This window comes from Pan paniscus, chromosome 4 (assembly GCF_029289425.2).
Source record: "Pan paniscus chromosome 4, NHGRI_mPanPan1-v2.0_pri, whole genome shotgun sequence".
Lineage (NCBI taxonomy): Eukaryota > Metazoa > Chordata > Mammalia > Primates > Hominidae > Pan > Pan paniscus.
The window spans coordinates 174,122,227-174,136,279 of record NC_073253.2 but is presented as its reverse complement, the minus strand read 5'-3'; the positions used below and the strand labels follow the sequence as shown (position 1 = coordinate 174,136,279).

General features: G+C 56.8%; 1 protein-coding gene across 2 annotated transcripts in view; it reads left to right on the top strand.

Annotated features, from left to right (window-relative positions):
* Window positions 1-14,053, top strand: part of ADAMTS2 (ADAM metallopeptidase with thrombospondin type 1 motif 2) — a 241,549-nt gene that overhangs the window by 152,949 nt on the left and 74,547 nt on the right. For both annotated transcript variants that reach the window (XM_034961169.3, XM_055112897.2), the window contains exon 5: window positions 12,812-12,895. In XM_034961169.3, coding sequence (XP_034817060.1) covers window positions 12,812-12,895 — 84 coding nt within the window. The remainder of the gene's footprint in view (window positions 1-12,811; window positions 12,896-14,053) is intronic.

Genomic DNA, 14,053 nt, shown 5'->3' with positions numbered 1-14,053 from the left:
GAACAGAGGCGATGATGTGCCGCGCCGGGCTGTCGGGCTGACCTGGCAGGGGCTCTCACTCCCTGAGGCCCCTCCCAGGCTGCCCCTGGAGCTGAGTTGCAGTCAAGCAATCCTGGGTCTTCCTCCCCAGTCCAGGGGTCTCCTTGGTGGTGTGTCTCAGCAGGGTTAGGGACTCCCACAAAGGTGACTTTGTATCGGACCCAGAGAGGGTCTGCCCACCTGATTTTTCACTGAGTACCTGGAAAAGGCCTGGCACGTAGTAGGTGCTCAGTAAATCTCTTTTGAATGAATAAGTGACTAAATGAATTCCCATAAAGCGACTGTGATCTCAGAGACTCCCATAAAAATGAACTCTATCTGTGGGTGTGGAACTCGTGGTGGCTGGGTGCCCTTATGCCTTCGCTTCTATGGCAGAGTCTGTGTCTCCATCGTCCATGCTGACGTCTGAATGGCCAGGTCCCGGGATACAGTTTCTAGTTGCAGCAGGTTTGCCAAATTGCTCCCCAGAGCCTCTGTACTGACTCCCATGCCCACTTATGTGAGCCTCTCAATCTCTCTGTGCCTCGGCTTCCTCACTGGCACAGCGGGGATAACACTCACTCGCAGGGTGTGGGAAGGGAAAGATATCGCACGCGGGGAAGTACTCGGCATAGGCGGAGAAGATCAGAGCCGACCAGTGAGGCGAGCAGTTGTTCACTCGGCCCATGATGTCTGGGAAGAGCCCCAGCCAGCTCCCGTCCTGGACAAGCTTTTTTCTCATGGGGGCCACCTGCTTGCCTTGGCACAGCAAGGATAGGGCCTTGGCAGCCAAAGGAGACGGTCAGCTGTCTCCACCTGGTCGTGGAGATAGTCACAGTGGGGTGATCCTTGAGCTGGTTTTGGTCACAGAGTTGGTGTTTCCCAAGTGGAAAGTGGGAGGGCATCATTCCACACAGAGGAGCCGCTTGTGCAAAAGAGGTGCCAGCCCTCGGCCACCCTGGGAGCCCGCTGGGGTGGGAGAAGGCGTGTGCAGCTGAGCTTGGCCTTCGTCCTGAAGCCTGGGGAAACACGGGAGTACTGGGCACCCAGGATGCATCAGCAAGGATGCAGAACAGTCCCTGTCTAGTGGAGACGGACAGACAGCTAACAAACGAAGGTGACTGGAGATCACGATGGTGCCAGGAAGTTACCAGGATGGGACAGCACCCGAGGCAGCATAGGGTGCCCCGTGGGAATGTTCACAGAGTGAGGAAACTTCAGAGCAAGGGAAACTTCCCTGCAGCCAGACAGGAGGAAGGAAACCCGGCTGCAGCTTGCAAGACCTCCCACCTGCGCCTGGCAGGGAGCCTGGCCTGGGGGCTGCCCATGCTGGCCCTTCTGAGCCTGAGCAGAAGTGATCACGGACACTTGCGCTTCCAATAATTCAGCCCCTCTTCCTTTGGTTCTGGGTTTCCCGTGTAGCGGTGGGCAGGATTTCATCTATCTTCCCATCTGCCAGAGTCTGGCAAGGGAGCTAAGCCACATAAACAGACTCTGGTGGTGCAGGGGGATTGTGACCTGCTGCACAGAAGGGCAAAGCCATTTCCCACCAAGCCCAAGAGGCACTGGAACATCTGCTGTGGGTGTTGGAAAGCACCCTGCATGACTGCGCTTTCAGGGAGGGATACGCTGGCAGCAGACGACCCTTGCCGTGAGCTTGTAATGCAGGACCCTTCTTGCAGCCTTCACCTTACTCTTGCCCTGCGCTCTGAGTGCCTTGGGGGCCCCTGCCCAGGTCGAGGGGCACAGTGCAAGGTGATGGCCTGCAGCCCTCTGTCATGCCTTCTCAGTCTCTGAGGGGTTCATACCTGCTCTGCCAGGGCCTCTCCCTTCTTCCTCATCATGCATGGATGCCTGGGGAGTAGGGAGGCTGGCCTGAGTCCTCCTCAGTTTTGCTCTGAGGTGGTCGGGTCTGATGCCTGGGCCACTTAGGCATGCTGGACCCCTGCCCAGTCCAAGCCCTATGCCTTGATGGGTGTCCACTCTACAGCCTCTGCCAGCCAGTGCCAGCTACCCACGCCCTGGCCCTCGCCAGCAGGAGCTGCTGCATCCCACACACACCCCTCTGGAGCGAGGGGCATCCATGTGCTGCCTGAGGCCCATTCATTAACATGAGATCCCTCTCAGTTCTAACCACCTGCCTGGCCACCATGTGGGTTGGACTCCACCCTCAGCAGAGGGTCTCATCTCAGTGGGAAGTGGCGCCCAGAACCCCGGGGACTATCTGCATCTCACCCTAAGGGGGGGCAGCGGTAGGGATAGGGCTCTGGCTCCAAGCCTGGTGTGGGCTCAGCAGCCCGCCCCCCACCCCGGCAGCTGCTTGCTGCCCCCTCCCCCACACCGTTCCTGTCCCCTGATGCCACAGCTCTCTCCTCCCAGAGCGGCATTTTCCTTCCCTCTTTCCTTAGGTCACACTGGTGACAGAGCAGCAGCAGAATATGATGTGCGGGGGAATAAAAATGCGTTGTTCTCAAATTACATGGTGGTGCTCAAACGGACCCAGGTGACCGAGCTCAGTCACGGGATGGGCCGGGCCGCACAGCCTCTGAGACGGGCGTGTGGGGGGGATGCCAGGGCCGGGGGTGGCACGAGGCCTGGCCACTTGGGGCCCCTCTTTGAAAGGAAACTCCTCACTGAGCCCCCCAGGGCTCTGTGGCCAGGGACAGCCGACAAGCTCAGCAGAGTTCCAGGGAGGCAGGGCCGTCCTGCAGCCACTGCTAGCAAGAATCAGAATCCCTGACTTTTCTCGGCCTTTCCCTGTCAGTGGCTCGCAGCGGCCGAGAGGCCCCTGGGGGACACTGGGCTCTGGCCTGAGGCCTCGGCCGTGTCCTTCTGCGTCCTGCAGCCTCAGCAGCACTGGTCCTTCCCCGTTCTGCAGCATTTCCCTTTCTGATGAGGCATCTGGTCAGCGAGTGGGAAGGTCAGTCCCTAAGTGGTGGCATGGCTGTTGTTTCCCCAAAGGCGACGCAGCCAGCGGGGAGAGCTCCAGGGCTGGGTCACACTCGCGGATGTGCCTGGGCACAGCAGCCCCTCCAGCTCTGGAAAACACAGGGGCATGTGCAAGCTGTTCACTCAGACCTCTCCCGATGGTGATGGCCAGGAGGAGAGCCAGGGTGGGTGTAAGGGCGAAGCCCAGGTGGACCATTCTGTGCATGGGGTCCCAGGGAAACAGCTTGGGCTGTTGGACCCTCCTGTAATTTGATGACAGTTTCATTCAGCCTGTACTAGGTGCTGGGGATTTCACTTTTGTCACGCAAGTCCGCGTGAAGAGACCACTAACAGGCTTTGTGTGAGCAATAAAGCTTTTGAATCACCTGGGTGTTGTTTTTACCTAAATCAGTCTGGCCTGGTGTATGACAACATAAACTCAAGGATAGAGCCCAAAAACTCGCCAACCAAGCAAATAATTATGCTGAACCCCCTTGGGCACTCTCTAATTGGATGTCCTGGGTCCTCCCAATTCTTAGTCCTTTAATACCTGTTTGTCTCCTTTTATTTGGACCCTGTGTCTTCCGTTTAGTTTCTCAATTCATACAAAACTGCATCCAGGCCATCACCAATCATTCTATACGACAAATGCTCCTTCTAACAACCCCACAATATCACCTGTTACCCCAAAATCTTCCTTCAGCTTAATCTCTCCCACTCTAGGTTTCCATGCTGCCCCTAATCCTGCTCGAAGCAGCCCTGAGAAGCATCACCCATTATCTCTCCATATCACCCCCAAAAATTTTCACCACCCCAACACTTCACCACTATTTCGTTTTGTTTTTCTTATTAATATAAGAAGACAGGAATGTCAGGCCTCTGAGCCCAAGCTAAGCCATCATATCCCCTGTGACCTGCACATATACATCCAGATGGCCTGAAACAACTGAAGATCCACAAAAGAAGCGAAAATAGCTAGTTCCTGCCTTAACTGATGGCATTCCACCATTGTGATCTGTTCCTGCCCCACCCTAGCTGATCAATCAATTGACTTTGTGACAATACACCCTCTCCTCCCTTGGGGTAATGTACTTTGTGATATTGCCACCTCCCCCCCTCCCTGGCCCCGCCCTTGTGAATGTACTTTGTATGATACACCCTCCCCACCCTTGAGAAGATACTTTGTAATATTCTCTCCCCCAACTTAAGAAGATACTTTGTAATATTCTTCCCCACCTCCATCCTTAAGAAGATACTTTGTAATATTGTCCCCCCCCCCACCTTAAGAAGATATTTTGTAATATTCTTCCGCCCTTGAGAATGTACTTTGTAAAATCCGTCCCCAGCCCACAAAAAATTGCTCCTGGCCGGGCGCAGTGGCTCACGCCTGTAATCCCAGCACTTTGGGAGGCCGAGGCGGGCGGATCATGAGGTCAGGAGATCAAGACCATCCTGGCTAACATTGTGAAACCCCTTCTGTACTAAAAATACAAAAAAAAAAAAAAAAAGCCAGGCGCAGTGGCGGACGCCTGTAGTCCCAGCTACTCGGGAGGCTGAGGCAAGAGAATGGCATGAACCTGGGAGGTGGAGCTTGCAGTGAGCCGAGATCACGCCACTGCACTCCAACCTGGGCAACAGAGAGACACTCCGTCTCAAAAAAAAAAAAAAAAAAAAATTGCTCCTAACTCCACCATCTATCCCAAACCTATATGAACTAATGGTAATCCCACCACCCTTTGCTGACTCTCTTTTTGGACTCAGCCCACCTGCACCCAGGTGATTAAAAAGCTTTATTGCTCACACAAAGCCTGTTTGGTGATCTCTTCACATGGACGCATGTGATAACTTTCATTGTTGCTTCAACCTGAAACAACCCTGAGACACAGGGACTATTATTATCTCCATTTTATAGATAAAGAAACTCAGGCCCAGACAGGTTAAGTAACTGGCCCCAAGTCACGCAGCAGGATTGTGGCAGAGCCCATGCTGGCACCCATGCAATCTGACCTCAGAGTGGGAATATCCCCCCCACACTCTGCTAACCCCCCAAATTCAGGAGAGGGGGAGGGGCAGCCTCTTGCCATTGTTAGTACAAACCCGGGAAGCTTTGTAATGCGACCTGTCTTCTCAACGTGCCTGCTGGAGTGCCACACTGAGGGGTGCAGTACATCTCTTGAGCCTCTGCTGGGCTCTGTGCATTGATGAGCTGGCCTGGAGGTGGAGCAGCCCCGTCCCCACCCTGAGGCATCTGCAGAGGTATCAGCAGAGTGTGGACAGGCACAGGAGACGTCGCCTGAGGAGTGAGGGGGTGGCCTTGGACAGAGTGTTCCTGCACTGGGTATTGAAGGAGGGGACTCTGACCACCTCACTTTTTGATGTATGAACTGAGCCTAGTAATTCTGATCCTGGCCATTTCCGTTTCATGATAGTTTGATATTTTGAGCAAGAGTCATGTTTCTTCTAGCATTCCCTCTGAAGCATTTGCTGAGGAGCTGAGGGTGAAGCAGATCTGCAATGGGAACGTTTATTCTCATGATAAGCCCAGGCTCTGGCAGCCCCGTTTAGGCACCATGCAATGCCTAAACTCTTCCTCCCCGGAGGCCAGCAGACTTATCTCCCCCGCTCCTGGCTGCACTCTCTTCTCTGCCTCCACCCTGGTGGTCCAAGCCTGGCCTCTGAAGGGGCACACAGAGAACAGCCTTCTCCTCACTTATTGCAGGGGGTCCCAGAGAAGCCACAGAGCAGCAGGCCCCCCTCCCCCAGGCCTCTGACAGACTTTTCAGGCCTAGCTTGCTCCTGGACATGGTTTTGCCAGGTGGGCCATAGGCTGCCTCTGGTGGCCCAAAGCTCAGCTGAGCGAAGGATATGGGAACTTTCCTGAAGGTTGGGGTGGCCGCTGTTCCAGGGCCCCTGCCTGTCTCCTCTGTGGCTGGCAGGCCAGTAGGCCTCCCCAGTAGGGAGCCTGCACCAGTTACCCCCTTTCTGCACCCCTCCCCTACCTTGGCAGAGGACAAAGTCACCTCTGCCCAGCAGCCGCAGGCCACCTCCCAGGGCGCACCATCCCCCAGGTGGAACTCTGCCACCAGTGAGGCAAACTTTACATTGCCATGCAGAGCCGCTCCTTCCTCATTGTCTATTCCAGAACAGAAACTTGGCTGCGTCTTTGCATAAGCAAAAGGCGCATTACAGTGTGTTTCCCCAAACAAGAGAGCCCTTGGCCTCTCTCTGCACAGAGATGGCTGCGGCTTTGAACATTTCCCCCTAAGGTTTAAAGATTCCAGGATCAATTTCTCAGACAGTACTCAAGGACATTGTCCCTGGGCTTCCCCTCCCCCTGCAACCTGGGAAAGGAGAGCTGCTTCTCCCCAGCACACGCAGGCCTTGGGTAGGGTGGATGCGGAGGAGGCCCCCAGGGCTGCTAGGGGGAGGGGAGGGGAGGCCCTTAGCTGGGGGCCTCCCCATGAGAGGGGTCACAGGCCTACGCTGGGTCATACATTTTGCCTATTTCCTGTTATTCCATATCTTCAAAGTGATTCACTCCATTCATTCAGCAAATGTTTACTGAGCACCTACTATGGGCTAGACACTGCTGGGAGCAGTTGCACGGCAAGTCCAAAGTTCCTGAGGTGGAGACAGGCTCCCTGTGCAAGGAGCAGCCGGGCTAGCCGCTGGAGCACAGGGAGCAGGGCCAGGGCAGCCCGAGAAGACACAGCAGGGCCAGACCCTCCTGGCGTGGAGGTCACGCCAGGAACTGCGGTCTCATGCCTTGGGGTAGGAAGGGTTTAAGCAAGGCGGTCACTGCCTCTTTCCTTTGCGATATATTTTTTAGGATGAGTCTTTTTTTTCAAATGCTCTTGAGACATCTAAAGAATTGAGGGGCTGCACAGGGAGAGTGAGGATTCCAGGCCTGAACCAAAGCACAGGCAGCAGGAGAGGGCAGCCGGCTCTGGGGAAGGCTGGCTGGGCTGTCAGGAGCAAGGGTGCCATGTGGGGAGGTATCTGAAGTGACGCATGGAGAAGCCAGCCAGGGCCAGCGTGGAGAGGGCTCCGAATGCCAGGCGAGGGGCTGGGCCCTGCTTCCGAAGGCACTGGAGAGCCGTTGAGGGTTTTAGACAGCGGAAGGGGAAGGTGAGATCTATTCCGCATGGTGATCGTAGTGAAGAATGCTGTGTGTGGGTGGGGGGGTGGGGAGGACACGAGGGGGACCGTTGGGGAGCCCTACCGCCTGTCTCCTGTCTGGCAGAGAAAGTGGGTGGGGCCAGGGGAGGAGGGGGATGTGCAGGAGGCAGGCATGTGGAGGTCGCCTTCTGTCTTCAGTTGCTCTTTTTGCCACATCAGTCGACTCTCTGCTCTGCAGAAATGTTGCCGCTGTGTCCTTACTGAGGACGCCAGTGTTTTGTCGGGAATTACACTGATTACTCCCAGTGGTTCCCATGTCCAGGTGGGCCCTGCAGGCCTCTGGCCAGGGCTGGGCAGGAAATTTTGGCAATTTTGCAGCCTCCTGAAAAGCAGGTAGAGCCCTGGGATGGTAGAGGGGGCAGGACGGGGCTCACTCCTCAGGCCCACGGAGGACAAGGACACTGTGGAGCGCCCCTGCTTCTCACATGCCCCACAAACCCTGCCTGCCCCCCATGTCTGTTCCTGATGCATCATATTAACCTACAGGGACTGAGAGGCCGGACAGCAGAAGGAGCCCAGCCCCGGACTGTGGGCTGGACTTTGCCACAGCACACGCAGGGGCAGGAGAACCACCCAGGCCAGTGGTCAGTGGTCTCTGGGCCACAGTGCCCCATGGGGTTCCTGACTGCTGGGAGGGGCTGCTGAGACCTGGCCTGGGAGGGGGCCAAGTTGAGGGCTCCGGAGCAGGATCCCAGGCCCAGCAGCCACCCAGAGGAGCCAGGAGGCCATCGCAAGCCCCACCACGGCCTTGCTCAGGCCTGCCTCCCAGAGAGTAGGCATGCCTGGGGCACTATGTGCTGTGCTGGTGTGGAAGGGAGGAAGGGACAGAGGTTTCCTGGGGAGAGGATCAGGGAGAGCGCACCACAGTTGAAGGCTACCAGGGAGGGCAGGCTGAGGGGGCCTTGGCTGCGGCCTGGCCTCCTCCTCCCTGGCTACCTGCTGGGAGCATTTGCAGGCATGCCCTCTCTAGCTCCTCAGCAGCCCAGGGAGCCCCAGTTCATCTCCGAACCATCTGAGGCTTCCAGAGGCCAGGGTCAGGGCACCCAGCGCAGGAGGTGGGAGCTGGCTGCTGGCGGACAGCCCACAGTGGAGCTTCCCAGCCAGGGGCCTACGCCTAGCAGCCTGACACCCCAGGGCTCAGCTGCCTCGACCCCACCTCCAAGCAGAATGTGAGGCTGACGGTCTATCCCAGGGAGTTCCATGCCCAGCGGCGGGGCTTTTGGAGTGGTTGGTCACCTCCTGTCCCAAATCAGGGAGCAGGATTAGATCTGCTCAGTGTTCAGAAGGACACAAGATTCCTTCTTGAGATGAGAGCTGCCACCTTCGGCCCCAGGGGTAGGGCTAGGAGAGCGGGAAGATCTTGTGTCCTGAGGGGCAGGGCCTGGCCAGGAGCCAGGAGAGGGCCAGCCCCGCATCTCCTCCCTCCGCCCTGTGGGAGCCGCCGGAATGCCCTTCCAGAGCCCCAGCCTCTCCCTGCTCAGGCGGGGCAGATGACCCCCATTCCAATCCACATCATCCCTCACATCCGTCCCTTCTCTGCACTCATCCCCAAAGCTGAACCCCACATTCCCACATCTTGACCCCTTCCGTCTACTTTCCGTAAGGCACCTGGAGTAAGCTTAAATGCCCCGCCATCATCCTTCCTCCATGTCCTCCCACTGCTCTTAGAGAGGATTTGGAATCCTTCTCCTGACTTCGTGGTCTGGCCTCAGTGCTCCCCTCCCACCTCCTCTGCTGGGGCATCCCTTCCGCATCCCCTCTGTGCTTGGAAGGTGCCTTGCTGCTTCCAACCCCGGGAGGTTTGCATGGGCTGCCTCCTCTGCCAGGAGCGCCATCCCCACTTTGCTGAGCTACCCTGTTCTGTTTCTCAGGTCTCATGACATGCCACGTCCTTCCAGGCCCCAGTGGGCAGATTCCCACTAATATGTCCTCTGGTTCCCTGCCTTTCCCTCGAGGCCGGTGATCCTGGAGCTGGTCTCGTAGCATCTGAGTGTCTCTCTCCGCCTCCTGGCAGGAGGGCTGGCTCTGATCTACTCAGAGCCACAATTCGTGGTGAGGCAGTGGTTCTGCTGGGTCTGCTGGGTGCCAGCCTCAGCCCAGTGGGGAAGGAGAGACCAGGTCAGGCTCGCCCAGGCCATTCTGGGTCCCAGGGTGTGGGGGGCTGCACAAGAGGCCAGGGTCGGTTTAGTTTGAGAAGTCCCATTGAGAGCCTGTGAGGGGCCCGTGGCTGTGCTGAGGGTCTGTGTGGATGGTGAGGTCAACATTTACACGCTTAGGCTCAAACGTGGGGAAAAATGCAACTTTCTTTCATTCTTTTTTTTTTTGTTTTAGACAGAGTCTTGCTCTGTCTCCCAGGCTGGAGTGCAATGATGCAATCTTGGCTCACTGCAACCTCCGCCTCCTGGGTTCAAGTGATTCTCCTGCCTCAGCCTCCTGAGCAGCGGGGATTACAAGCGCTCACCACCATGCCTGGCTAATTTTGTATTTTTAGTAGAGAGAGGGTTTCACCGTGTTGGCCAGGCTGGTCTTGAACTTCTGACTTCAGGTGATCTACCGCCTTGGCCTCCCAAAGTGCTGGGATTGCAGGCGTGAGCCACTGCGCCTGGCCGGGGCTTTCTTTCGTTCCTATATCTGGTGCTGCCCTCATCTCGGGCACTCAGCCCCAGGATAGAAGGAAGGCTGCAGTCTGGCCTGTGGGAGGTGGCTCAGTCTCTTCCCCATAAAGCCTTTGTCTCATTCCGCTTGGGCTGGTATAACAAAATGCCATAGACCCAGGGGTTTAAATCACAGGAATTCATTTCCCACAGTTCTGAAGACTGGGAATTTCAAGATCATGTTGCCAGCTGGGTCATTCCCCAGTGAGGATTCTCTTCCTGGTTTGCAGACAGCCACCTTCTTGCTGGGTCCTCCCATGGCAGAGAGAGAGGATGCAGGCTCTCTGGTGTCTGTTCCTATAGGACACTAACCCTATCATGAGGGTCCCACCCCCATGAACTCATCTACCCCTAATTACCTCCCCAAAGCCCCATTTGCAGGCAGAGGACTGGTGGGGGGCAGTACGGATGAGTCCTCTCTGCAGTAGCCTTGCAAGCAGGCCTGCCCTCCTCTCTTGTAGGCCAGTGCCCCCTGGGCTTGCCCTGAAGCCTGGTGGTGCCCCCTAGAGCCAGGTAAACCTGCAAGCCAGTCCCCAACTATCTTGCCCATGTGTCCCTGGGGTGCAGGGGACCCTGGCATCTGCTACACACAGCTGGGAGCTGGGCCACCCTCTCAGGCCTGAGCAGGCTGGGCCACCAGTTGGGCCCTGGAAGCCACTCCTACTGCTAGGAACCTGTCCCCTCTCAGGTCCCAGGCAGCAGCCAGGATCAAGCTCTTTCACATTTCCTTCCTTCTCAGATGTCAGGACTGTTCTGTATGACCTGTGAGGTTGAGGTTGGGGTTGGGAATGAGAAGAAGCCTGGCCCCTCATCCCTGGCCTTTCTCCTCTCTTCTATTCTGCTCCCTGCAGCTGCAGTGGGACCTTCCCTCGGTCAGATTCCGTGAGCCAAGCTGGCCAAGCTTTGTCGTGATAGAGAAAGCAATACTGTGGACAATTACAGAAACCCCTTCTCTCTTAAGAAAAACTGGCTTTTAAGGCTACTGTGCCAGCGTGGACTAAACAATCTAGTCTGACCCTCAAAGCTGGGCAAGGACTTCTGTGGTTTAGGGGTGCATACCCTACCCCCAGGACCTCACAGGGAGCTGCAGGGCACTATGGTTTACCAGCAATGAAAAACCGTTTCGTTGTTTGCACAAGCAGCATTCCATTGCACCTGCATGGCAGTTTCATCCCCACAACAGCTTTGTGATGGGGGGACTGCGATCCTCATTTTACAGAGGAAACGGAGGGCGATGACCAAATGGCAAGGCTTCCTGGGGACCTGGGTGCCCTCCTCGGAGCTCTACCTTGTCAGCCACAGGGGCGAGATGGGTCACTGGGGGTCTAGAGGATAACCCTCAGCGCCTACAGGGGTTGCTGACCCACCCTCCCCAGACGCCTACAGCCCGGAGCCACGGTGACCAGCCACGCTCCCGTGGGTCTGACGAGTTGTCCCTTGCCTATAGGAAAGAGAGGTGGGAGTTGTGGGGAGCCCATTTACAATCAGATGTAGATTTGCTGGGCATCAGTTGCCGGGAGGAGCTGCGTTTGGGCTGGATGGTACCCTCAGCAGGGTCCACATGCTCATGAACTCTGCCCCACGATCGGTGCCATCTTTGTTCCCAGCACCGATGCCAGCGGGCCTCGGGATCCTCGTCTTGCACGCCCTATATGCCTGTCCACCCATCCATCATGATGTCATTCTCCTTGTGAACCCTCGGGTTTCCTGAGGTGCCTTCCCACTGTTTTGAGGTAGCAATCACTGTTGCTCAGATGCAGGCTCTACAGATTGGAGTGCAGGGAGTGTGTGCTGGCCTGACGTGGCAGCAGGCTCCGGGAAGTATGTCTTGGCCATGTCCGGAGCTGTCAGCAGCCCCTGGGCTCGGTCTGCACATGGCCAGTCCCTGTTTCTCCACTTCCTGATGGTGCCAATGGCTTCAGCCTTTCAGCGGGTATCCCTGAGTCCCTGCCAGGTGCTGCTTAGCCTGGCCCTGGGCGTGCAAGCAGGGAGATGCAGGTGGCTGCCCAGCCCACAGGGGCACACAGAGGGCTCCAGGAATAACATACCTTGTGCTTGATGAGGGGCGGCTCAGGCCTGCGGGGGGCCTTCCGGGGGAAGTGACTGCTGAGCTGGCCTCGAGGAGGAGTAGGGTTTGGTCAACCAACAAAGGAGGTGACAGGAAGGGGGCTGCGCTAGGGAGGGCCCCGGGTGTGTGCGGTGGGAAGCTGGAGGGTGGGGGCTCATGCGAAGGAAGCCCCTGACAGCCTCGAGCCCGGGATAACCTGACCTATGTTTCTGGAGGGTCTTGCTGGCTGTGTTCTGTAGAAGGGGAGTTCACCCCCCTGTTTTTGTGCCACGGGTCCCTTTGACATCTGCTGAAGCCCATTGGCACCTGCTCAGAATAATGGTTTTAAATGCGAAGAATGAAACACGTGTAAGAATATGATTGTGATAAATACAGAGACGGCGACTGCAGGAGCTCCAGCCATCAAAACAGAACAGGGAGAGCACGTTGGGGATGCAGTAATATGAGCTTTTTATTAACACGTTAAAACATTATACCTGGTGGTGGGCGTAGAACCGCCCCCATTTCCAAGTAGCGATGCAGGTAGGTAACCCCCACACCCACCAGCTATAGCTTGGAGTGACTTCTGCCAGGGCCGGTCCCAGCCCTGCCTGTGCCGCGGGGGTCCATCACCCACGTTCACTGTTGAAGGGAAGGTTGTGTTTCAGCTGGAGGCTACAGCAAGCGTAGGGCTGCTTTCCCTGCCCACGTTCCATGCTCAGGCCCCAGGTGAGGAATCCCTGGGCTGGTGGGTGGGGTTGCTCAGGAAGGGGCTACCGTGATCCCAGCAGATGGTGGTGGCAGCCTGGAGAGGCAGAGGGCAGGGGGCAATGAGGGAGGGGTCACAAGGTGGCTCCTAGTTGATGGTGGCGCCTGGGTGGAAAGCATGGGAAGAGGAAGGAGCAGGTGGGGGTCATCCCACTGGCAGAGCCAGAGCCAGTCCTAGGGCCTGTGGTTCCCGCTGATGCCTCCCTGTTTCTTTCAGGTCAATGAAATCTACCATGACGAGTCCTTGGGTGCCCACATCAACGTGGTCCTGGTGCGGATCATCCTCCTGAGCCATGGAAAGGTGAGTGCGCTGCGGCCAGCCGGGCCTGCCTCTACCTCCTCGGAGTGAGGGGCCTGGGAGCGAGGCATGGGCCTCCTTGGAGAGTGTGTGCGTTTGCCAGAACCACCCTGCCTCTCCCTGGCTCCCCTGAGGTTCCTGTAAGAAACAAGATCCCTGCTCCCTTTCACCCCTTGTTTTAAAATGTGGCCATTACTATTGTTCACTGAAAAGAGTCTGTTACTCCCAGATCCCAAGAGGAAGAGACATACCAAGCCACGGGGGCCACACAGGGAGGCACCAGGGGTGGTCAGGAGGCAGAGGGAGTTGGGTAAACAGCAGCCTGAGTCCGTGTTGTTTCTGCAGGAAGGACCGATGGGGACAGGGTGAGCTGGCTTAAGGTTGGCCAGTTTGAATAATTCCAGTGGGCTCTGGGGAGTGGAGCGGTCCTGAGTTAGTTTTCTGGGTAACGAGGGCAGGGGGATAGTGGCTCAGAGTGTGAAGTCTGATAAAGGAGGTGGCTGGGGACATGGGTGCTGGATTGGTTGGTTTGTATCTGAAAAATGTGCTCATAGATGAGTTGTTTCCTGTCTCTAAACATTGGTTACCACTCAGCGGGGCAGCCCCTCCAGAGTCAGCAAGGCTCGGATGTCAAAGCATCAGAAACACGTGGTTAACACGACCCTCCCTTGGACTTCTGCCCCCGTATTAAATCTGTGGCCTCCTCTCCTCTGGCCTCGGCTGCTGTCCCAGCTGGGCCCTCTTGCCCGTCCCACTTCCTCTTGCAGCCAAACCTGGGACGCCCTTTCCTGGCAATGTGCATGGGTGTGTAGCCGCCAGGGTCAGTGACCTGGGATGGAAACACAGGATGCTGTGCAGACAGAGATAGAGGAAGAGGGGAGCCCCACGGTACGGCCCGTGTAGACTGCAAAGTGCCTGTACCAGCTGTGTGGGAAGCACATTGTACGGATGAGTGCCCTTAATCTACAGGGCAGATGGAGGGGCGCACGCTGTGACTCTGCCCATTTCACAGATAAGAACACCGAGGCTTAATGTGACTTAGTGTCATGCCCAGGTAAGCAGCCAGGGCCATCCAGCACCCGAGGAGTCAGGCTTCTCACCCAGACAGCAGAATTCGAGCCTGTGGTCTGACTGTGCATAGAAAATCAAATCATAATAGGA